Genomic DNA, 23,022 nt, shown 5'->3' with positions numbered 1-23,022 from the left:
GTACTTAACTTTTTATGAAACTTCTGTTATTTTATATTTCTACTCCATTACATTGAACTTTTTACACTACATTTACTTTAAGGCTTTAGTCACCAGTTATTCTGCAGATTAATATTTATACAACATTTATACAAAAAATAAGGGACACCTCACATCAATAATTATAATATATATATATATATATATATATATATGATCCCCTGAAATGGGCCATTCTGCATTTTGAGTATTTTCACTTTTAGTACTGTAGATTTTGATGCTAAAACTTTTTGCTCAAGAACATTTTGAATACTTAACTTTGACTTAAGGGAAGATTTCTACGCTGTGGTATAACTACTTTTACTTAAATACAGTTAGTTTTACATGAGTACTTTTCAGTATACTTTCCTCACTTCCTCATTCAGGCCAAAATGTCCACTACATGCTGTCCTCACTCCCATCTTCTGAAGAGAGCTGTGCATTCCTTCTCACAACAAACACTGCAGCACCAGGGATTTTGTGTGTGTGTGTGTGTGTGCGCGCGCATGTTTGTGTTTGTGTGTGTGTGTGTGTGCGTGTGTAAGACACTAAAGAGGGAAAGATGAATAGTTGAACCACTTTACATGAGCACCAGCCAAAACTGGAACAATGAGTTCCCTGTTCGATTCCTCCCCTACTTGCCCCCCATGGTTTGTCCCAACCTGATCTGTTTTAACCAAAAGGGCAGAACAGACGAACGAGAGGATGGATTAAAAAAACAACCAGTCTGCATGCTTTCAAGTTTTCAGATGCTTGTTTTAATGAGATCTGAAATCCCCCTACAACAAAAGACTTGACATTAAGCACAGACAAATGGAGGGAACGGTGTTTATTGCACAAGCTTCATTATAAAGAACCACATAGCCTACACACACAGCCTTGGAATATACTGATTTGCTAGGACAATAAAAAAATATCTTGGCTATTTGACAGTAAGGAACACAAGCATTTGTCTGGTAAAAAAAAAGATGAACATTATTTCAGAAATAGGGAAATATAATCCATCAGTATTTTAATACAGTTATTACAGTAATAGATTATGACTGTTTTTATAATCATGCAGTTCTTGTAATATTTGTTATGAAAATAACATGACTGGACTACAAAAAATCTCAAATTGCCAGTAAGATGATTAGAGTTTAATCGATCGATAATAGATTGAGGATATTTCATAAGTAGCATTCACCAACAAACACCAAAAGGCACAGGAGTGAGAAGTAAAAACAAACCCTGAATGAAACACCGAAACAGAATCGCACTGGAAATGGATTTGAACAATCGGTGATTCCCAATCTTTTTAGCAGGTGACCCCCTTACAGTAAATACAGCAGTGCATACTTGCACATCACAGGTTACATATCATGTCTACAAATTGTGAGTTTGTATACATGTGAGTGTTTTCACACCAGAGTGATTTTCAGAAAAGAATATGTGTATAGCAGAAAAATATTTATTTTCTTTCCTTTCCAATTAATTACCCCCTTGACCGAAGACAAATGACCTGATGAACAGCTTCCATTGAAGGGAAAGAGGTCTGAGGTTACTTGGTCTGTATGACTCGGTGTCATTGGGTCAGACTCACAGTGAAATACAGCAATACATAATTTCTTCTAACATCTTAAAAACACCCAACACCCTGACCTGATCACAGAAAAAAACAAGTGGCACATGTTAACAATGAATATTTTCCCAACCATCTAGATATTCAACATTCAACATTCAACGTTCAATAAATACATTTATAAAGTATGTCACAATAATTTGCTCTTCTCTTGTTAAGATCATTATGCTACTTTTGCATGTTCATACTTTGAAAACATTTTCATGGTATGACAGGTTCGGCATTTGGCACAGGAAAAAAATATATCGTACTATCGTATCGTAAAACTATAATGCTGGTAATAAACTAAATTATAATCTACCCTGTATAAAAATAACTGCAAATTCATTTGTATTAAAGGCTTAATTATGGAAGTTACTGCAGTTTATGTGAGTGTAAAAGTAGAGTCAGAGAACACAAACTCAAGAAAATTCAGTACGTTCATACTCACAGTAAACATCTGTAAAACAGCTGTATGACTAGAAGTAATGTTTTTCACTGAAGGAGGGTATTTCACAAAGCAGGTTTACAATAATGTGAACCAGATAACTTGAGAAAAGGCTGACATTTCTGCAAAAATGTTTTTAAGAATTGTGTTGTTGACTCTAATACTCAGGTTTTGTTTCACATTTAGAAATGATGTATCTCTACAACTAAAGGCTGATTTATGGTTCTGCGGAGCCTCCACGCAGAGCTTTCGCCGTAGCCTAGGTAGTGGCCTGAAGTTTATAGTTGTGCGTTGGTGTGTGCATCGATCTCTTTAAGAGAGCAGGGCCGGCATGTGTGTGTGTGTGTGTGTGTGTGTGTGTGTGTGTGTGTGTGTGTGTGTGTGTGTGTAGTATGTGGTAGAGCAAGTGAGAGAGTGACGGCGATTAGCTTTGGAGCAAGTAGCGACTCTAGAGGCATAGTAAGAGAAACAAAGTGTCTCCCCTGTGCCTTCTGAACACGGTGGGAAATCTGTAGCAGGAAAAGTTAATCCTCTCCTTGATTTCATGTTGTTCATAGAGAAGGTGAACAAGGAAATGAGTCGGGGGAAATGCAACGCTAACAAGCCACAGCAGAGCGACGTGCGTCGCCACTATTTGTAGTTACATTTTTCAAGAGGCTACGGCATAGGGTCCTGCGTAGGTTTGTGTCTCCACTTAACTACGTTCGTAGCCACGGCATAGATTTTACACAGAAGCATAAATCAAGCTTAAGCATCTTTTTTTACCTAGTTATTTGGCTAACCTTACTGTATAATCCCACTTCTGAAATTGACCCTTGGTCTGGTCACGGCATACACTGCAGCTGTCCAGATATGGGCGACACTGGGCCTTTTTTTTTAGGCTTTATTCTTGTTTGCAGCCCCTGTCTATGGGCTCTTTAACTTCCTGGTTAGCATATGACACAGATCTAAGTTCAGCTTTCTGTCTCACCCCCTTGCTTTTATGATGCGTAAGAGGTCTGTGATACTCAGATCTGTGTCTGATGCCTGGAAAGCAGGAAGCCACCGCCCTATACGTACAGTAGCTCAGTCCGTCTTCCAGACTGTATTCAGGACCTTCACCACCTCCTCATAGATGATGAAAACTATGGCCACATCCAGACACACACGGCCCAGCCGAGGAACTGTTCCTTTATAGAAACTACAGATGAACACAAAAAGAGAGGGGGAGTGAATATAAAACACCAGTGTTTAGAAAAAGGCACATTTATTGATGGCTGATACATTAATATATAGCCATGAAATTCAAACAAAATTTTGTCTCATAGGATTTTATTGTTTAATTTTATGTTAAATGTTTCATGTCTAACATGTTTTCACTTGGATTGGTATGCTTTGTAGACATTACAATAACATTTTAAAAATCCTACTTCACTAGGTTTCTGATGGTAAATATTTGCAGATTTAGTTTCTGTAGACTTATTGTATTATATGTTATATAATATTAGGGTTTAAGTAAAGCCAATAGGTGTTTCCCATTTACCGTTAACAAAATAACTTGTAGGATGAAAAAGCAGAAGAGGCTGGGTATGATAAAAAGGGATGAAAGCCTGCTGTAAAACTAAGCTAAATTCAAACAAACTAAACAAAGTAGAGGCATACTCACGCTGCCAAGCCCTCATATTTCATGATCTTTAATGCACAGTCCAATGTGCTTTTATATTTATGTGCTTCCAGACCCTTTGTAAAGAAAAGAAAGGCACTGTTATTTATAAGCATTGACGTGAAGTTTATATCAAAACCCCAACAAGGAATACAAAAACCCGTGCTTTATAACGGCCACCATATTACAATATACCGTACCTGCATCCTTGTCTTGATGACATCTAGTGGTGTGTTTCCAAAGACACTGGCTGCTCCTGCTATGGCTCCAAATACTCCAGTCACCAAGGGATTAATAGCTTTATTGTTGTCATCACCTGGTAAAAGGACATAACAGAGGACTCGGTAACAGTGAATGCTTGAAAGCAAATTCAGTCCTGGTACTGAACAACAGAACAGGGTGTGTAGCTGATGAATCCCTGCAAGCAGTTTGACAACTCTTTGGAATTCAGACAATAAGTCCATATGAACATTATACAGTATTCATATTCATAGTATACTGTGTCCCACTTCCACACTATAGTATATACCCATATCAGTCTGCACGCTTTCATTTTTGCTACAAGACTTCTGCTTCCAGAAGAAAAGAAGGCCATTAGACATGAGCCACTTCTAACAATCATCTCAACTGATTTTTCTAGGCCATCAGCATTGTTGGTCTCTTGTTCAAATATCTCTTGTATGGAAAAACAGACAAACACATACAGTCTTATGTACACTGACCTTTGTACCAGTTCTTGAGAGAGGTCATCACATAGAATCGAATAGCTTGGTTGGAGCCTTGTTTAAGGACCGTGGCGGTGAGACCCTGGTATGTCCCTTTTATTCCTGGTAAGGCATGATAAGTACAGTAGATACATTTGTTATGCTCTTCATACATTTCGTAAACAACATCATGTCTGGATGCTACACTTTTTAATTATGCTATGTTTTCAGTTGCATTACCCTGTCCGAACAGTAGATGTCAGGTGAATGACATGCATTGAAGCTGGTCTCTACCTTGTGCCCTGATGATTTCTCTAACTCCGTGGAAGAAGCCCTTGTATTTGGGGTTGGCTGAAGTCTGGTCATGAATGAATTTAACCTTGGTAGATAAAAAAAAGGAAAACAGGAAATGTTGCTTTGCTATTACAGAGAAGGGACTGGAGACAATGTAGTGAAAACTGCACAAATGTTTAGTCTGACCCTCTTCAGTGAATGTACAGAGACACAATATTAAACAAACTGAAAATATAATTAGCTGAGAAGAGTGCTTTACACGAATAGGTTTATTATACAAAAATTATAAATTCACAAAGTACATGGGACAGAATCATTTTACGTGTATTCGGGTTGGATGGGCATTGAGTATGCATGACACTAAAAATCTGACCACAGATCAGTTGGTAACATACCTTGACAGTTTCCATGGGACAGACCACCAAAACAGCCTCCATGACCCCAGCTCCAAGCCCACACAGCAGGCCTCTGGTGCTGTCCAGTCGACCGGACTCATCCCTTGCACGGTTGCTGAGGAACTCAAACACTCCAAACCTGAGAAACAGAACAGAGCCAGCAGGGAATAATGGAAGAAGTTAACGCAAAACTGCTGCAAGACAAGTAAATAATCATTATTTTTGTGAGAGAAAAAAACATTATGTAGGGTCTTGAATTGTTAAAAGTGGATGACCTTCACAGTACATCTGACATGTTAAGTACCGTTTATTCAACTGCCTACTTTTGTTTAAAACCCTGCAAGTTATTAAAAAACACCTCCTACACACTTAGAATATACACTTTTAACATGGCAGGCTGAAAGTTTCTTTTGTGGTTGAGCCTTTGCTCTTGTTTGTTGGATCTCCATTTTTTTATCTAAGATAATCTTCCAGTTAACGTAAAATTATTAAGTAAATGAATAAAATAAAAAACAAATAGATGATATGATTGCAGTCAAACATAATGATATTCCTTGCATTAAGTCATTACCACTACACCTATAGCATATGAAAAAGACCACAGATAGAAAGATAATTATGCTGTCCCTCATCAGCTGAAATCAGTAGAAGTAGTACAAGAGGACGTTTCCACTCAATGGCTCATTAGTACAAATAATTCAGAACCACAGATGCAACTTCCCTCCACCTCAATTTTTTTGTGGAAACAAACTGCTTAAGATGCAGAATGTGCTTACGGCTTTTATTTTACTGTCCTTCCTGCATCCTCATTAAGGATGCAACAATAAACTGTAGTGGCTCAGAAACCAACGAATGACCAGCAACAGCTGCCATGGAAGCCAGCCCAGAGAGAGAGAGAAGAGAGAGAGAGAGAGAGAGAGAGAGAGAGAGAGAGAGAGAGAGAGAGAGAGAGAGAGAGCTGTGGTTTATCTGCAATCAGAAATTGTTGTGCCAGTGAGTCCTTTAGAAGAAAGGCTATTTATAGATGGAATTGAATTGTGGTGAAGGGAGGACGCTGCACGGTACATTTAGCAGAAGGGGGGAGGAAGACAGACACAGGTCTTGATGAATGCTTTGTTTTCCTCTCTGTCTTTGTTTAGTCTGCTTAAACCATCTACCTGCCGTCGTCACAGGTCTAACAGCATTCATCTCTTATACTTGGCTCAAGTGAATTTAGTTTTCTTCCCCATCTGCTTTTCTATCACAATATTTTCCTCTGCTCATTAACCTTCCACATCTGTTGTCTCACTCCTCGCACAGATTTACTTTTGAAAGACAGGCTCCACACAATTAACGGACTCAGACTGTCGAGCAGGAACAAACAGCACACACAAATAAATCCACTCCTCTCTCTCTTTATGCACACCACTTGCTTACTACAAACATGGTTTTAGCTTTGGAGAGAATATAAAATGAAAAAGTGTACTGCCCTGCAGCTTTCTTAGACTGCACTGAGATGCACTTAGGTAATAACTAACTTTGTGGAGCGAACGCTTTTCGTTAAAAGCTGCTTCAGAGAAATATGCCACTGTCAGGCCTGATCCTGTGCCAATTAACTCTCCAAATCTCCCCCACCCATTTAACAAGTGGACAAAACTTCACCGTTAGAATATGACACATTGTATTTTGGCCGACATCCACAGTTGGAGATGAGTCATTCTGGACAGCAGCAGAGTGCTGCCCAATCTTCATTAGCAGGTCTTTCTACAAGGTCAGTTGTGCAGATGAGAAGAGGAGGTGAAGGAGAGGGAAAAGAGTTGGCTGGAGACTAAAAAGGAAAGAAAGAAGGGAGGCTGGGCAGACAAGAGAGAGGGATGTAAATATGGATGAAGAGGTAAGAGGAGGAACAGGTCAAAGGCACTCTTGTCTGTCCCTCTCATACCTCCCCGACAACCCTCCAGCAGGCTATGGTGCTTGATGGTGCATAGGCAATCAGTTAATGGGATGGGGGAGAAAGAGGGTTGGGGAGGCAAACGAGCGATAGGAAGAGGGGAAGGGAGAGAAGATACAAGAAGTAAGACGAGAGCAGATCGAACAAACGACTCAGGGGAAGTGGTGGTCAATGGAAACGTGCCAAGGTACTCTCCATTAATCAAATCTGTTTCCATCTCTCCATCATGTTTCTTTTTTGTATTCACCTTTACATGTTACCTAAATCAGAAGCTCGGCACATCCCCAAATGATCGCAAGATAAATCTGAGGATTCATGAGATGATTACCAAGTTAAAAAAAACAAAAACACAAAATTATGTGTATATTTTTTTCAAACTTGCCTCTGAACATGGATTTGTCTTGTGAATTACTGAATTAATAACTTCACATCTTCATGCCTCTAGAAAGCATTCAAATAAGACAAGGGGCAACAGCTCATAACCCATAGACATCTGAAGGCTGTACTGATGCAAGTAGAAATAATTGAATAATGTATATTTTAAATAATGTATATAACAATGTATATAGCTTGCACACAGCTGGTATGTATTTAGCCACCAATATGCACTTTTAAATACAATGTAGTCTGATAACAAGAGCAGAAAGAGGACAATGATACTTACACACACACACACACACACACACACACACACACACACACACACACACACACACACACACACACACACACACACACACACACACACACACACACACACACACACACACACACACACACACACACACACACACACACACACACACACACACACACACGTCTCCGTCTCTATGCTCCTATTGAGACCCTGCCTGAGTTTGAGTGGCATCTTTGCTCCGCCTGGCTGGGCCTGTCTCTCCATCGAACAGACAGGCTACCCTCCCGCATTACACACACATACACGCACATACACACTCACAGAAAGAAAGAGAGAAAGAGAGAGAGGGGGAAGGAGTTAAAGAATGAAACGGGGAACAAAATATTGTTCTATGCAAGTGTCTGACTTAGGTTTGTGCAACATGTGTGTGTACACATGCACTGCAATGTGCACACTTTCATAAATGTCATTGGTGTGAAAGAATAATGAAGGCTAGTGTGACATTTATGCCTTGCATTGTGGGTAATTGACTAGAATAATTGAATTGTGTGTTAGTGGTTCCAGGTAGAAGATCACAATGGCTTAGCTAAAAGTGCTCAATTTATTTACTGCACACATATACCCATACGCTCTACATTTTATATTTATTAGAATATAAATATAAGATATAAAATGTAACGTGACAAAAGATTCAAAGCAGTAAAAAAGTAAAAGTAGTTTATTTTTTAGAAATGGTTTTATATGATGATGATGATGATGATGATGATGATGATAATTGTGAGTCAGCTCTGCTGCGGTCATTTACTTTAAAAGTCCAACATCATCGATAGATATAAGACTTCAGTTCATAACGCCTAAAATCATCTGTTACAGCAAAATACTGAAAAGCTAACCAGAAGCATCAAAAACTGGACTGCTGTAAAGAGGACTTATGTGGTTTCACTGTTTGTGCACTTTATTTGGTCATTTCCGATTTTACTGATTGGAGGAATTGATCTCATCCTTTAAGAACTGCTTGGAAATCACGTGTAACAGTTAACGTGTGATTATTCAATCATTTATTCAATCTAAGTACTTTGAGGTTAGCTACTTTTTTAGAATATTCCATCCCAATTTTTTACCTGTACTTGAGTCTTAGTTCAGAACCCTTATTGTTTATTTTGGTTACCTGACTGCAGATTTGGGTATGGATCCATACACCAGTGAGCTGAGTCCTCTGTACAGTCCTTTAACACCATGACCCTGTACCGTCTGTTTCACACAGTCACCTGTAAGGACACACACACACACAATTTCAATACATCAGATTCCACTGTGGACAATTTCCTTCAGTATAAATATGTTGTTTTTAAATAGCATAAACAATGTATTGCAACAGTGTTTATTAATTTATTTGCCCTGAGTATGGAATGACCATAGACTGTATATTATTAATATTAATGCAGTTGCTGCCCCGAGACTCTGGAACAAATTACCCCCTGATATTCGCACACAGATGTAGCTCTTTTTAGGTCCAAACTCAAAACATATCTGTTCTGTCTGGCCTTTAATACATAGCAGTGGTGTAACAATTTCATTCTTTTGTTTCTGTGTAACCTTTTCTGATTTTACTGTTTTCTATGTTCATTCTTTCTATTGTATGACATGTGTTTCTGATGTTAAGCACTTTGGATACCTGCTGGTTTTGTAAAGTGCTATATAAATAAATTTTTATTGATGATTGATTGAATATTAACAGTCTATGGGAATGACCCTTATAAAGAATACACATAAGAGCACACCAAAAACATCTGTCCTTGTCCATCTGTCATCAACAGGCTATTTTCCCCCAAAAACTTGGTGTTTTTCTTTGAACTCACGTCTTACTTCTCTCACTCTTGGAGATATCAGTCCAGTAATTCATGTTCTGCTATCAAGCCAAATGCACAACGGAGCAGAAAAAGCAACAGCTGTCTTGAGCGCTCATTAGCATGGTCTCTGATCCTCACAGCTCCAGCCAATATTAACACATCCTGGGTGTGTGTGTGTGTGTGTGTGTGTGTGTGTGTGTGTGTGTGTGTGTGTGTGTGTGTACCCTGGCATGCATGGATGGTGAGTGTGCATTAGTCTGTTCTAAGTCATATAAACAAGCACAGCGACAGCCTGCCAGAATCCCTAATGTACCTGGGGATGATGGGTAATAGGATAATGAGCTCCTGAGAGAGGCACAGAGACAGAATTAAGAACAGAATATACGATAGATATATACGATAGATAGACAGAAAATAGATAGTCACTGCCCAAGGCAAAAAAATTGTCTAGCACATAACCCCCATAACATTTTGAGATATAACGTCTTTTTAAGTGAAATTTAGAGGTGCTTGTAGACGGATTTTGTTACCTTTTAACAGAGCCAGGCTAGCTGTTTCCCAGTCTTTGTGCTAAACTAATCTAACCGCCTGCTGGTAGTAGCTTCATATTTACACTTTACTCTCACTTTACTCTCTTTTTTGACTCTCATGTATGGACATGAGAGTGGTATCAATTAAGTGTGTTTAATAAACCAAAAATGCTATGGTTTTATATCAATGGTAGGTGTCTGAACTGGGAAATATTTGATACTAAATTGAATCCCACATTCAGTCACACTCACCTATTCCTCTGTATTTGGGTGGATTGGCCTTCTCCTCCAGTTGTAACTGGGTCTTGACATACTCTGTTGGGAAGGTGATGCAGATCTCTATGCCACCTGCAATTCCACCTGAAAAACACAGACAATGATAGTATTTGTTAATAATATAGAGAACATAAAGAATAGGTGTAAATGAACCTGACACTTGTCAAACAATGAGAGCTGAGGAAGGAAAAGGAAGCTTTGTCTACATATTGCCTGAACTTAGCATGCCATGTTTGCCTGGCTGCAGCCAAACCAAGCCTGATTCAGTGCCCCGTCACCCTTATGAATTGCATGGAGGTGCCATCACATCATGGATCATTACAGTGACTCCACAAATGGCTTTCCCTCCATAAACATTGAAAGCACTGCAGCCGAGAGAGGAAGAGTAACGAGCTAGGCAAGGATGAATCAACGGTTTCTGCTGCGGCTGAACTACACAGTGACTGTGCTGTTTGAAAGAAGAAAAGAAGGTTGTGTGAAAATGTTACTGCATCTTAGATATTCTGTACTGTGTGATTGCAGAGATGAAGACATACAGAAAGAAAGAAATAATAAAGTGAATGTGAACGTGTGACTGCTAGAGAGTTCAGCCTGAAACCGGCTGCGGTTGATGAGTTGAGTAGATGAGAACTACTGTGTCCAAAAGCGAGGCCTATGCAAAAGACAGATGAGTCACGAGGGAAGGAGGAGGATAGAATAAGGGCTGACATTAATTAAATTATCTACTCAGCCTGCAGGGAGGGGCTCCATTACCCAGGCCAAGACCCTCTATTAACGCAATGACACAGACACACATGTAAACAAGCACACTGTGCAAGTGACACAAACAGAAACATACAGACATGCCCCCCCCAACAAACAAAAGATATCCCTGATCTGAAATAAATTTTCTGGTTAATTAGTAAAGAACATTTACTGTATATGGTTTGTGTTTGTGCCAAGTCAAGAAGAAAAATTACCACAACAAACCAATGAATGGGAAGAGAAAAACTGAAATGTCTTTCATGAAAAGTCCAAATCTTGTTCAAAGAGAAGTGGGTCCAACAGGAAGTTGTTGCGATTCTCTTGGTTTCTGTGAATTATCAGCTGTGATCAGATGTTTACTGAAGAAAAAGTTGTACCTCAGATGTTCAGAAGCTTTTATAAAACATGACTTCCCATGCACTACCAAGATATAAAAAACGTCGATCTTAAAACCTGATTTGATTAAAGCATCCTTCAAATTATTCACATGGCATAATTTTTTGTTTGTAGAAAAAATAGACAATCCAGTTGAAAATTGGTGCAGTCTATGTTCTGCTTTGTTCCCATTCATTCTCAGTGTTAAATCTGTCTCCTTGCTAAAGTCAGACATTTTTTAAATCCTACACTTACCTACAGCTTTAACCAGAGATTTAGTCAATAATTCAGTCCTAAAAGCTCCCCCCCCTTTCTCTTTTTTCTTAAAACAAGAGAGATTATTTCACATTTGTACTTCAAAACACCTAGTTTCAAGATCTTTAAAAAAAAAAAATCATTCATTTTCTAGTGTATCTTGTTTCTTATTTCAAGATAATGAAAAGACACAGGTTTTAAGAATATTCTAGAAATGAGACTACTAGCAGAATTTTCCTTCATGATTTAAGACGGTTTAATATGACACTGGCCAGCTGGTTAGGTCTGGTGTATTCTGTGTATTTTCTTGTTGTCAATGTATTCTGGCGTTTCCACATACTGCCGCAGTGTCATTTAGCTCTGTAGTTTTGCACTCCTCACATTTCACAGCTGCCAACAGGACCTTTATCACGGCACCAAGAAGCAGAGCATCCACATAAGATAAAAATCATAAATTTAAAACATATATTTAATCCAGGACATACATTTTAGGACTACAAGTAGATGGCACTGCAATGCAATACCAAAAGTTCAAAGGAATATCTTCCTGATACTAGGTTCTAGCTGTACTTGCATAAATCTCATTTGTCTCAAAGCATAAAAAGCCTCTAACTCATCTGCTTCTCTTTATCTCCTTTTCTGTGAGTGGGGCTGATTTATTAAGGGGAATCAATAAGAGTACATGGCTTTTACTTAAGGCTGCACAATTATCTAATACACTCATTTATCGCCATTAAACTGCTTATCATCCATCATTGGTTAGAGCTGGATTCACCTAATTGGGCAAATTCAAAAAAACTGTGAGCACCACGGTGCTGAATCCCACACTTCAATCACCAGGCCAGTAAACTGTCATTCTTCTAATCTTGGTGGAGCACTAGTTAGTAAATGCTCGCTGGCGGAAACATAACAGAAATCACATGTAATCACATTACGACACTCCATTCCAGCCATGCTGATCCAGGATCAGTGTATCTTCTTGAGAAGAAGAAACAATAAAGCTCATTCATCTGTTTTCGGCCGAAACCATCCAGTCTGTGACTGACACACACACACAACACACACAACACACACAACACACACACACACACACACACACACACACACACACACACACACACACACACACACACACACACACACACACACACACACACACACACACACACACACACACACACACACACTCAATCCTCATTGGACACAGCGCCTGTGGAAGAGAAGCAGTTTGCTTGTCTTCTTGTCCGTTTTGCAGCCTACATCCAAAACACAGACTCAAATTTTACAGATGACACCCTAAATGACTCCCATGTAGCTGCCACGTGACGTGGGTTACATCAGCAAAATGGCCATTAATCTTTATCTTCACAGGCTCTCCTCTCCCATTTTCAATCTTTCTCTTAGAAGCACCTTCCTTCCTCTCTCCTCATCCCGCAGCAACACTTCTTCACAGTGTCATAAAATCAATGCATCCACATAGATCTTTGACAGTTACTATTACACAAGAAGAAATGGAAATGGCATTGGAGTGATATTCAGATCCCAAGGGCGGTTAAAAAACAGGTTGTGTCTAATACAAATCTGCTTCTACAGACTCTTAGAGACTTGAAACTTCCACAAGCTAAGCAGCAGTTTAATAAATCAGACAGAGTGCATACGTTGCTGTACGGTTTAAAGGTAACACTGTGCTCGGACATGGTTATTTTATGATTTAATTCAACACTTCTTATTAATTACACCGAATTGTTGAGCATAGCATTATAGCAGCCTCCCTCTTCTGAATAAGGCTTTCCACCAGAATGTTGAATCTGGCTGCAGGGTTTTGTTCAGCCACAGGAGCGTTAGTGAGCCACTGATGTTAGGTGATGAGGCCTGGCTCACAGTCACCATTCAAATCTATCCCAAAGCTGTTTGGGTGGTGATGGTGCAGTGTATGGGACACATGCCTTTGGTGTGGGAGATCCGGCTTCGATTCCCACTGTGACTCATCAACCAATGTGTCCCTGACACTTAACCCATAGTTGCTCCAGAGGCGTGCGACCTCTGATGTATGTAGCAATTGTAAGTCGCTTTGGATGAAAGCGTCAGCTAAATGACATGTAATATAATGGTGGTGTTGAGTTCGGGGCTCTAATCTAAGTTATTCCATACCAAATTTAGAAAACCATTGCTTTATTGACCAGGTTTGGGCACGAGAATATATTCATGTTCAGACAGCACCTGCTGGGGGTGCTAGATGAAAAGTCAGGGGATCACCATATCATTAAGGTTTATCCTCTGGTCAACATGGATATTTTTTCCAACTTTCATGGCAATCCTTACAATAATTGTCTAGACAATTCACAAAACAAATACCAACCTGCTAGTAGCACTCGAGGAAAAGTTGGAGGACAATGGGTACCACTAATGTATGTACAAAATTTCACAGCAATCCATCTAGCAGTTGATATTTTAGTCTGGACCAAAGTGGTTAACAACAATCGGCATTACAAGACCCCTAGCGTGACTAAAAATGGCCATCCCAAAATATAAGACAATTTTTTTCAACTTGCAGATATTCGGTCTACTATCACATAAGACAAAGAAAAGCAGCAAATCATGTGTGTGTGTGTGTGTGTGTGTGTGTGTGTGTGTGTGTGTGTGTGTGTGTGTGTGTGTGTGTGTGTGTGTGTGTGTCTCTGTTCACAGACTGGATGGTTTCGGCCGAAAACAGATGAATGAGCTTTATTGTTTCTTCTTCTCAAAGATATACTGATCTTGGATCAGCATGGCTGGAATGGAGTGTCGTAATGTGATAACATGTGATTTCTGTTACGTCTCTGCCAGCTAGCATTTACTAACTAGTGCTCCACCAGGATGTGTGTGTGTGTGTGTGTGTGTGTGTGTGTGTGTGTGTGTGTGTGTGTGTGTGTGTGTGTGTGTGTGTAAATTAATAAGCATTTTTCCAGCAGAATCTATCTATTATTCATCCAGATGTTCCTTATTTGGATTATCTCTCACTTTTAATTCTGGGGAAAAGATGTTATTATGCCAATATCTCCAGTCCAAATGGGAAACATAGCCAGAGGACTGATGTACTTCAAACATGAGGTGTCCTATTAACAGAGCCGTAATAACATCGCAAAACATGAAAAGAATTATTCATCTGACGTCTGGCCTTTAAGGCTTCCTCTGTCCTGAACAACACTCCCTAATGCTACACTGATGCCTAATTACAGGATGATTAATTTTACATGGAACTTTAACTTTTTAACTGCAGCAAGCAGATTGTACACATATTTCCATGAACAGGACAACTGCCACAGGTTGTTTTGACAGTGTGTACAGTTGTAGACAAGGCTGTCAGGCTTTCTACAGTTAAAGGATAAAACAGTGGGTTTACATGTTTTACATTACTTACATAGACATTTGATTTTTTTTTTTAAGGGTTTATTCAGTCAGAGGGGTGGGCAAAATAAGAAGCTTTGGCTTCCTCCCGCTCCTTTTCATATTGAACATAGATATTGTTTTTTTTTATATTTTGGTGTTGCAACACACTTATTGTGTTTTATATTTTATTTTTGTTCGAAATAAAAGAAAGAAAGCTTACTAATTTTGCCCAAGTCAAGTTATTATATGTTCATGCAATTATGAGTATTTGAAAACCCTTCTTTGTTTGGCACATTCAAGGAAAGTCTGACTTCTAAAATCCAAGCACTGTCTACAGCTGTGTTTGAAATTGTATTCAATGGCTGTAGGTGAAAGCCTACAGTCTTTGGGTAGTAGTCTGATTAATATTATTGATAGTTGTAAGAGATGCTTCTGTTTTGTGTTCTATGAAAAGAAAATTGGGGACAAGGAACATAATGGTGAATGGAATGCCGTAAAGTTCTGGAACATCTGCTGTTCTGTCAAAATATCAATAAATAAAATCCAAGCACTGTTTGTTATTAAGTTTCCATCTGTATTCACAAACTAAACTATGCTTTCCCGGTTTCAAATAAAGACTAAACAAACACTGAATGCTATAACCAATATTTTTATATTAACATCCCCTTAGCTCTTTGGAGGGTTTTAGCATCTTTCAACGTACTGTTTTGATTCAGTCTCTCCTTTCTTCAGCGTGGTTTCCAGATGCAGAAGGCAGCTATTTTTAGTGAAAAATCTCCTATACAAACCCTCTATACACTATCTTCCCAGTACCAAACGGCAAGCAGACAAAAGTTAGCCACGAGCTGGTAAAACATAGTGGTAAAGAGATTTCCCTGAGGACTACACAACCCTATCACTCATAGTAAGAAGCAGAAGGTTTCCAAGGCATTTAAAGATGGTTGTCGGCAACCATCTTTCAAGTCTAAGACGTCAGAGTGTTTTGGAGCCCAACAAGGTAATTACTTGAAAATGAATTACCCTGCTGTGATTATATAACTTTGACAAAAATGTATAACATGTTCACTTTGATTGATTCTCTCAACAAGTTTCAAGTCTCTGCAAGTTACACAATAACGAAATGAATTAAAAACTGTCTGACTGAAAGAGAGAAAATCTAAAAACTTCCGATATGTTTATAAAATTGTGATTTGTAATTAGTGAGATACAACAAGCTAAACTTCCTGTGTGGTGCTGTAAGCTCCAAGACATTCACAAATGCAATGAAGAGAGACTAAAAAATGTAATATTAAGCTGACCCAGTGTATTTTAAATGCTCTAATTTCTACACTGCTATTTGTTTGTGTGGCTGCATTATACCAACGTGTAGCTGACAGGCTGTTACAGCAGGGGGGGTTGGGAGATTAACAGAAGGGGTGCACTGTAATTTATCATCTCGGTACCCTAGGTTTGCCAGCAGCAGCACAGCGGAGGGGAGGTGACTGTGTGCGTCACCTGTGACGCGAGGAAACAGGAACTAAGTGCACAGTTTGACGAGCCCTCTGAGCCTAAGAGGAGACAGCCACTCAGAAAACCTAACTGGCTGCCCTGAGGCCAGAGAGATAGATGATTGAGAGGGGAAAAAAATAAAATGGAGCAAAAAAAAGAAAGACATAAAACCTGTCTCAGTGGAAAGTCCAATCTATCATGAAATCAAGATAAAAAAGGAACTTTCTCTCTCTGTCTAATCATCTTGCTTCCCAGGCTCTGCTCATAAGGGTTATAAATGAAAGCCACAACAGAGTATGAATGCACCGCAGCCAGCAAATCAGGACCAGAGACCCATTTAGACCGCTCTCTCCCCCTCAGGCCTCACAAGATAAAACTCTTCCGTGTCTCAACTTCAGTCATCACCAGTGGCTGTTGAGCAAAGACTTGAACTAGCCAATGGGAGCAGAAAGAGCTCACACATCTCTAAAAGCTTTGGAGATGTGCAATGTGCACCCCTCCTCCCTAACCACGGTCTATGTGGGCTATGTAATCCATTAAGCTTTGACCTTCTACTTCTTGCTTTGTCTACTTAGAGCCTTCGGGCATGTGGCTCGTTCTCTCCACACAGACATACTGCCATAGCAGATACATCTAGAGTAGCATTAGCATTTCAGAACACTGTGAGAGGTGTCAATTGGATTTATAAACTGCCACAGCTGAGTGAAAAAAATGTGCATCCTGACGATGTAAACTATCAGCAGTGGTTTTTGATGGACGACATCTCAGGTCAGACTCAAAAAGACAGTTATCTTCCGCTGAGTCATCCAAGTGATGCTTTGCACATGTACTTTTATTAAACTACACGTAGACACACTTCCATTTCCAAAACCCTTGAAAGGCAGTGATAAATCAACAATTTCTTGACAGTGAGGCCAGGAGGAGTCAGAGGGTGCACAGAGTTGAGACAGAGAGAGAATGCAATCGTGCTGCTGTTGCAAAACTGGCCAGCTACACTGGGCCATATCCAGTCAATCAAGCTGTACAGGATTGAAGGGGGGGGGGGGGGAGGGGGGAGGTCTCACCGCGGTCACATTTCCTTTTCTCAGTGGCTGACAGGACGACACGAGTCTAGAGGAGAGATGTTTTTTTTCTCTTCTCACTCCATGCGCCACAAAATCATTAATCCAAAAGATGTTTTGTTTTTGTCTTGTATATGATAGTAAACTAAATATGTGGGGGTTTGGTCAACTGTTGGCCAGGTAATACAAGCAATTTAAAGACATCACCCTGAGCTCTGGAACTCATATTTTCACTATTTTCACACATTTTATAGCCAAAATGATTCATCGAGAAAATAATCAGCACAAAACTACCTATAATAATCATACGTTTCTGACCTAAAACAGTTTCTTTATAACCTTAAATGAAAAGGAAATCATTCAAAATGATAAAAAAAAAAAAAATGGATGTAACTGGTTCTGTCAAATAGCAGCATGTAGCCTTAATCCAGGAGCATCTTTTAGAGGCTCTTCATCAACTGTAGCTGTTCCACCTCGATCATCAACACAGGAAGGGGTCGAGGGGTTTATGTGGGGGGCAGAGTAGGAGAGCTTCTGAACCTTAGGAGGATAAACTGAAGAATCACAGGAATGGCTAAAACAAGCAGTAGTGCTATAACAAATAAGTCGATCAATTGATTTGTTAAAATATTTTTACCAAACCTTTGGTGGTTGCACCTTCAGTTCAAAGATTTTTTTTTTCTTATTCCTCCGTTTCATAATGATATATAATACATAATTTTGTGCTGTTGGCTATGTGGTTAACCCATTATTCCAAATCTAATCAACAGATTGGTCAACAGTTCAAATTATCGTTAGTTACAGCCATAAAGAATTGAGATGACAGAACGTTAAGGGTGTTTCTGATGTTGCATTCTCGCAAGCCTCTCACTCACCTCCATACCTGAGACATTGTGTGAATGGCTCCACTGTATGGTCTCAGGAGAGGGTCCCCTGGACTGCTGCATGCATCAATCCACTCTAACAGCATTATGTAAAGTGCACCAGAGGTGATCTTAGATTAGAGGGATAGAATCACATCAGTGCAGCAGGTAAGATCTGACCATGGCAGGACAGGACTGTTTGTCAGAGGAAGAGAACGGCTTTCTTGGGGTTCAAGGCCATTTTACAACAGGGTCACGGGGTCAGCATGGTTTGAGTGCAAGTGTTAGAAGTTGGTGGAAAATGTAGCAACTCTGGTAAAGTATCTTGTTTTACCAGCTCATCATTAATTTTTAGAAACATGTATTGCATCTATTGCAGCTTTCATATTTATCTGTGCAGACCCACTAACTAAACGGAAACGTATTGTTTGTGATACGTGCAGCAAAACAAAAACGAGACAAAACCAAATGCAATTCTTTTTTTTTTTACAAATTCGAACGTGTCTGTGCAGAATACCTGGTAAGTTGTTGACTTTAGGCCTACTTGACTTACCTCCCTCCTGGGTGTGACTTCATTAGGTTTTCATTTCCTCTACGCTATTTTAATTGTTTGTCTTAAGTATTGCACATTAGCTCTGCTGTTCGCCAGAAAGTTTACACAAAAGTATCTGGAAAACAATACTACTGCTTTGATCAACTAACTAACTTCATTGTAACTAGTGACATTTTGTCAAACTCTGACTTTTCCGCGTGACAAATCATCATAAGCTTACCTGCCAGAATCGCCTTTCCCGGGTGAGTCAATTTCGCTTTCCCGGCCGGCGCCGCTGCCGCCAGACACCGCGGTCTGAGGAAAGGGCTGATAAATGTTCCTTTATCCTGCATAACTACGGGGAAAATACACAGTCAAATCTACAAAAAGCTTTCACTATAATGAGGTTTATCTCCGAGTAGAGCTTGCAATTTCTTTTTAAGTCGACTGGAGCGCGCAACACATGGACGTCTGCTGGGTGGTGCGCTTGGATGCAGGTGAGCTCAGATGCGTCCGGAGACTCCAGCGGGTGTCTGTTGACAGTGGGCGTACGCTGGGACTGTTCAAGGAAGTTGGGATGTTCTAGCTCCAACAGCTGTTATTTGTAACCATGGTAACGCTGTATCACGAAACGAGTGCGTAGAAAGCAAAGCAAAGCAAACCGGAAATAATGTGCGGATCGAAGAGTTGTCTCCGTTTGCTGCTGCTGCGTGGAGTTTGGCTATTTCTCCGTGAAGCGAGTCAATGTCAACAACCGCCGAGCCGGTTTTGTGACGGGAGGGGGGGCAGTGGGTGACACCCTGGGTGCTTATAAGAGCGCAGTGTGAGAGGAGACCGGCCACTTTTGTTCCACTTCAGAAGAAGGGCGGGGCGCAAGCCTGTCTGTGTCTGTATCAGCGAGGCAACATCAAATCTGATTCCACCTCTGTTATTAAATCTTTTACTAACAAAACCGGCCGCATTTCCCCAACAGCAGGCAGTAATAGGTCCAAACAGCCCAGCCCCACCCTCTCATAACAAAGAGGCTGCAGGTCTCACAGAGACAGAAACCATCAATCAGGTCTTGGCAGCTTGGTTACTAAAATGTAGTCTGGGCCCAGAAGGAGCTGGAAATAAGGGTGCAGCAGAAAACCCCCCTGGCATAAACAGTGTTCACAACTGTAAAACTCCACATAGACCCTTCAGAAACACACAGACAACAGAGGCTTGTAAATATGTCTCCTGGTGTGAATGAACTCCAAAAATGCACCAACAGCACTGTGTGTAAACTTTATTCCTCTTTCTGTATGCATGACTTTTGTGCAGATAAAGGTAGTGCTTCGTGTGCGGCTCAGGCTTTTGCTTTCTGTTTTGACAAATCCAAAGTTGACACCACTGCAGGACAGAACTCAGTGTATCGTATACTGTCGGACAACACAGGAAGTAAACAATCAACTGAACTGTCACCACTTTGAGCAGCCTTGCCTCAAGACTTTGCCATTTATTAACCTGCTGTTTTTGCATTTTGTCATTTTCTTACAAAAATCATTATGCTTTTTAAGACTACAACAACACACTATAGACAGTACATATAGTTTTTCCATAATATTTGACTTATTGGATTAGTTAGGTATTTCAATACATCTTAAATTATACACTGTTTTCAGAAGAATAATGATTTTTTTTTTTTTTATCAACTGGCACCAGGATGTGAGCTAATGTCATCTCCTCAAGTCTGTCAGAGCTTCATTACTGCTTTCTGTTAGTCGGGTGACAAAGTTTCATCGAACATCACTTAGTTTTTGAGACAACATTAGTAATACTTGATATACTTGAGAGTAACATGAAAATTGTGCTCCTGGTTGCAGCATTATAATTTGGCAGCACATGCACAGACTACAGCATATAGCATTATTTTTTAATCCACCTCCTTTCTTTTTTTTTTGTGTTTTTCTCACAAGCATCCTGAAACTCCAGATATCCGGAGTCCGAGATCGACCGCTCTGACCCAGCGTAAGGTTTGCAGCTGCAAGGGGGTGGACATTTTATTGAGTGTCTCTTGTTTTGGTGACATATCCCTCAAAGGCTTTAGAGGCCACACACACACACACACACACACACACACACACACACACACACACACACACACACACACACACACACACACACACACACACACACACACACACACACACACACACACACACACACACACACACACACACACACACACACACACACACACACACACACACACACACACACACACACACACACACACACACACACACACACACACACACACACACACACACACACACACACACAGTACCGTAACCTCATAGACAAGTGTTCTTAGTCCGTATACAGCAAACACTTTGTACCTGTTGTGAGAGGACAAACAAAACTATTGCACAGTAGCCATCTTTCTAATCAGAGCATGAGACAGTTGTGAAATTAAACATGAACAAATTAGCCCATGTTTTGCCACCTCATCAAACTACATAAGGCCGTAGCAGTGCTTTAGGAGGGAGGGGAGAGACGCACGCATGCTCCCTCCACTCCTCAATAAAGTCTCCTCCTCATCAGTGCTGAATCTCTAGGAAAAAAATAAAAAGCTGCTCTATGGTTAATAAAGTCTACATGGAACAGCAACAGGACAGAGTGGTTTGGTGTCACTAATGTTATCTTCGGTATGTTAATCCCTCTAGGAGCTGAGAGGTGACTGCATGCTGTGTAGATCAGTGATGCAGATATAATGTCCAAATGGAAAAGAGAGAGTAGGGAGGGAGGGATGTTCCAACAGCCTTGCAACAGCCAGTCTTTCTGAAGTGTGTGTGTAGTAGTAGGAAGTAGAGGTGAAGGGTTTCTATTGCAGTTTCAGTGGAGTCTCATTGGGAATGAAGGCCCGGTTAAGTTTCAGGGGTCTCTGTGCCGCCAGTTGAGACCCAGAGCAGCACGGTTCAGTCTGGTTCAGGTCCAAAGTGTGTGAGTGTGTGCAGGGGGAGAGGGGTGGAAGAGGCGCGGTCAGGCCTCTACATGTTGAAGCCATAAGCGGGCTGAGCGGGGAAGCCCACAGGGGCGGCGGGGTAGCCGTAGCCTGGGTACGCTGGCTGGGGAGCCACTGGAGCAGGAGAGGCAGGCAACATCAGCTGCTGGCCTGCTCACACAAACACACACAGTGTTACATGCTAATAGACACAATTTCAACTTTTTTTTAGAAATAAGTGCACATTACACTGTTTTTGTTTACTGCCCTTCACACATCTTTTTTATTTTTTTTTATTTATTTTTTTACAAAAGTGGATGTCTTAGTAATTAGGTTTTCAGTTTCCAGGGCACCAGAGTGTGTACTGACCATCATAGGGTAAAAGCCCTTACTAAGTGACAACAATTGCTGCTTGCTTGATCACAAACAGGTGTCTTTGTTCAATATGGGTGAACTTGGCTGGAAGGCAACATTCATTCTTTTTAATATTGTAAAATGTAAAAAATAGATAGACATACAAAATGTGCAATTGCAAAAACAATTCAATTATGTTGTTTCTTCATGGCGTAAACAAAAAAACATTGTAAATGTAAGTGACAAATCTTCTCGGTCTCATTTTCATCTGGAAAAGACAATAGCAGCCATTTTCCACCCAGGTTTTACAGACAGTTTGTTACAGACAGATAAATACAGCAGCTCACATCCTGCTGTTATCACAGCGGGTGGCAGTGTTCTCCTATTTAGGAACCACAATTGTCTGCCTGTAAACCTAACATACCAAACACTATCGGCTGAGGCTCTGTCACTTCCTCTTCAGTTTTCCTTTGGCTGTCTGCCTCCTCCAGTTTGTCCACCTGAGGGCAACGAAGACAAGAGAATAGCTCAGACCAGGCTCATTCACACACACCGCAGATTGCAAAAAAAGCGTGATTTCATACATTGTAGGTATCCTACAGAAATCTTGTAACTCCATGTACTCAGTTTTGCAGGCTGTTTAAACATAAATCCAAGCAAAGATTTCAAATGCAAATTTCAAAATGTGT

General features: G+C 40.2%; 2 protein-coding genes across 3 annotated transcripts in view; both read right to left on the bottom strand.

Moving 5' to 3' along the window:
• Positions 1-2,626: 2,626 nt before the first annotated feature.
• On the bottom strand, positions 2,627-19,552 carry si:dkey-178e17.1 (tricarboxylate transport protein, mitochondrial). The gene is made up of 9 exons (XM_028578860.1): positions 19,253-19,552; positions 10,301-10,408; positions 8,837-8,936; positions 5,102-5,240; positions 4,707-4,791; positions 4,431-4,535; positions 3,909-4,024; positions 3,712-3,785; positions 2,627-3,246 (listed from the first exon to the last, which is right to left on the bottom strand). Exons 1-9 carry the CDS (start codon positions 19,362-19,364, stop codon positions 3,132-3,134), a joined length of 954 nt encoding a protein of 317 aa, XP_028434661.1. The 5' UTR covers positions 19,365-19,552; the 3' UTR covers positions 2,627-3,131.
• Positions 19,553-21,272: 1,720 nt separating this feature from the next.
• The window catches only part of cltcl1 (clathrin, heavy chain-like 1), a 29,098-nt gene continuing 27,348 nt past the window's right edge, over positions 21,273-23,022 (bottom strand). For both annotated transcript variants that reach the window (XM_028577209.1, XM_028577210.1), the window contains 2 exons: positions 22,758-22,833; positions 21,273-22,150 (listed from right to left, as the gene is read on the bottom strand). In XM_028577209.1, the coding sequence (XP_028433010.1) occupies positions 22,026-22,150; positions 22,758-22,833 (201 nt within the window). In that variant the 3' untranslated portion in view covers positions 21,273-22,025. The remainder of the gene's footprint in view (positions 22,151-22,757; positions 22,834-23,022) is intronic.

The sequence above is a fragment of the Perca flavescens genome, chromosome 5, assembly GCF_004354835.1.
Source record: "Perca flavescens isolate YP-PL-M2 chromosome 5, PFLA_1.0, whole genome shotgun sequence".
NCBI classification, from domain to species: domain Eukaryota; kingdom Metazoa; phylum Chordata; class Actinopteri; order Perciformes; family Percidae; genus Perca; species Perca flavescens.
This window is presented reverse-complemented; position numbering and strand designations above follow the sequence as displayed.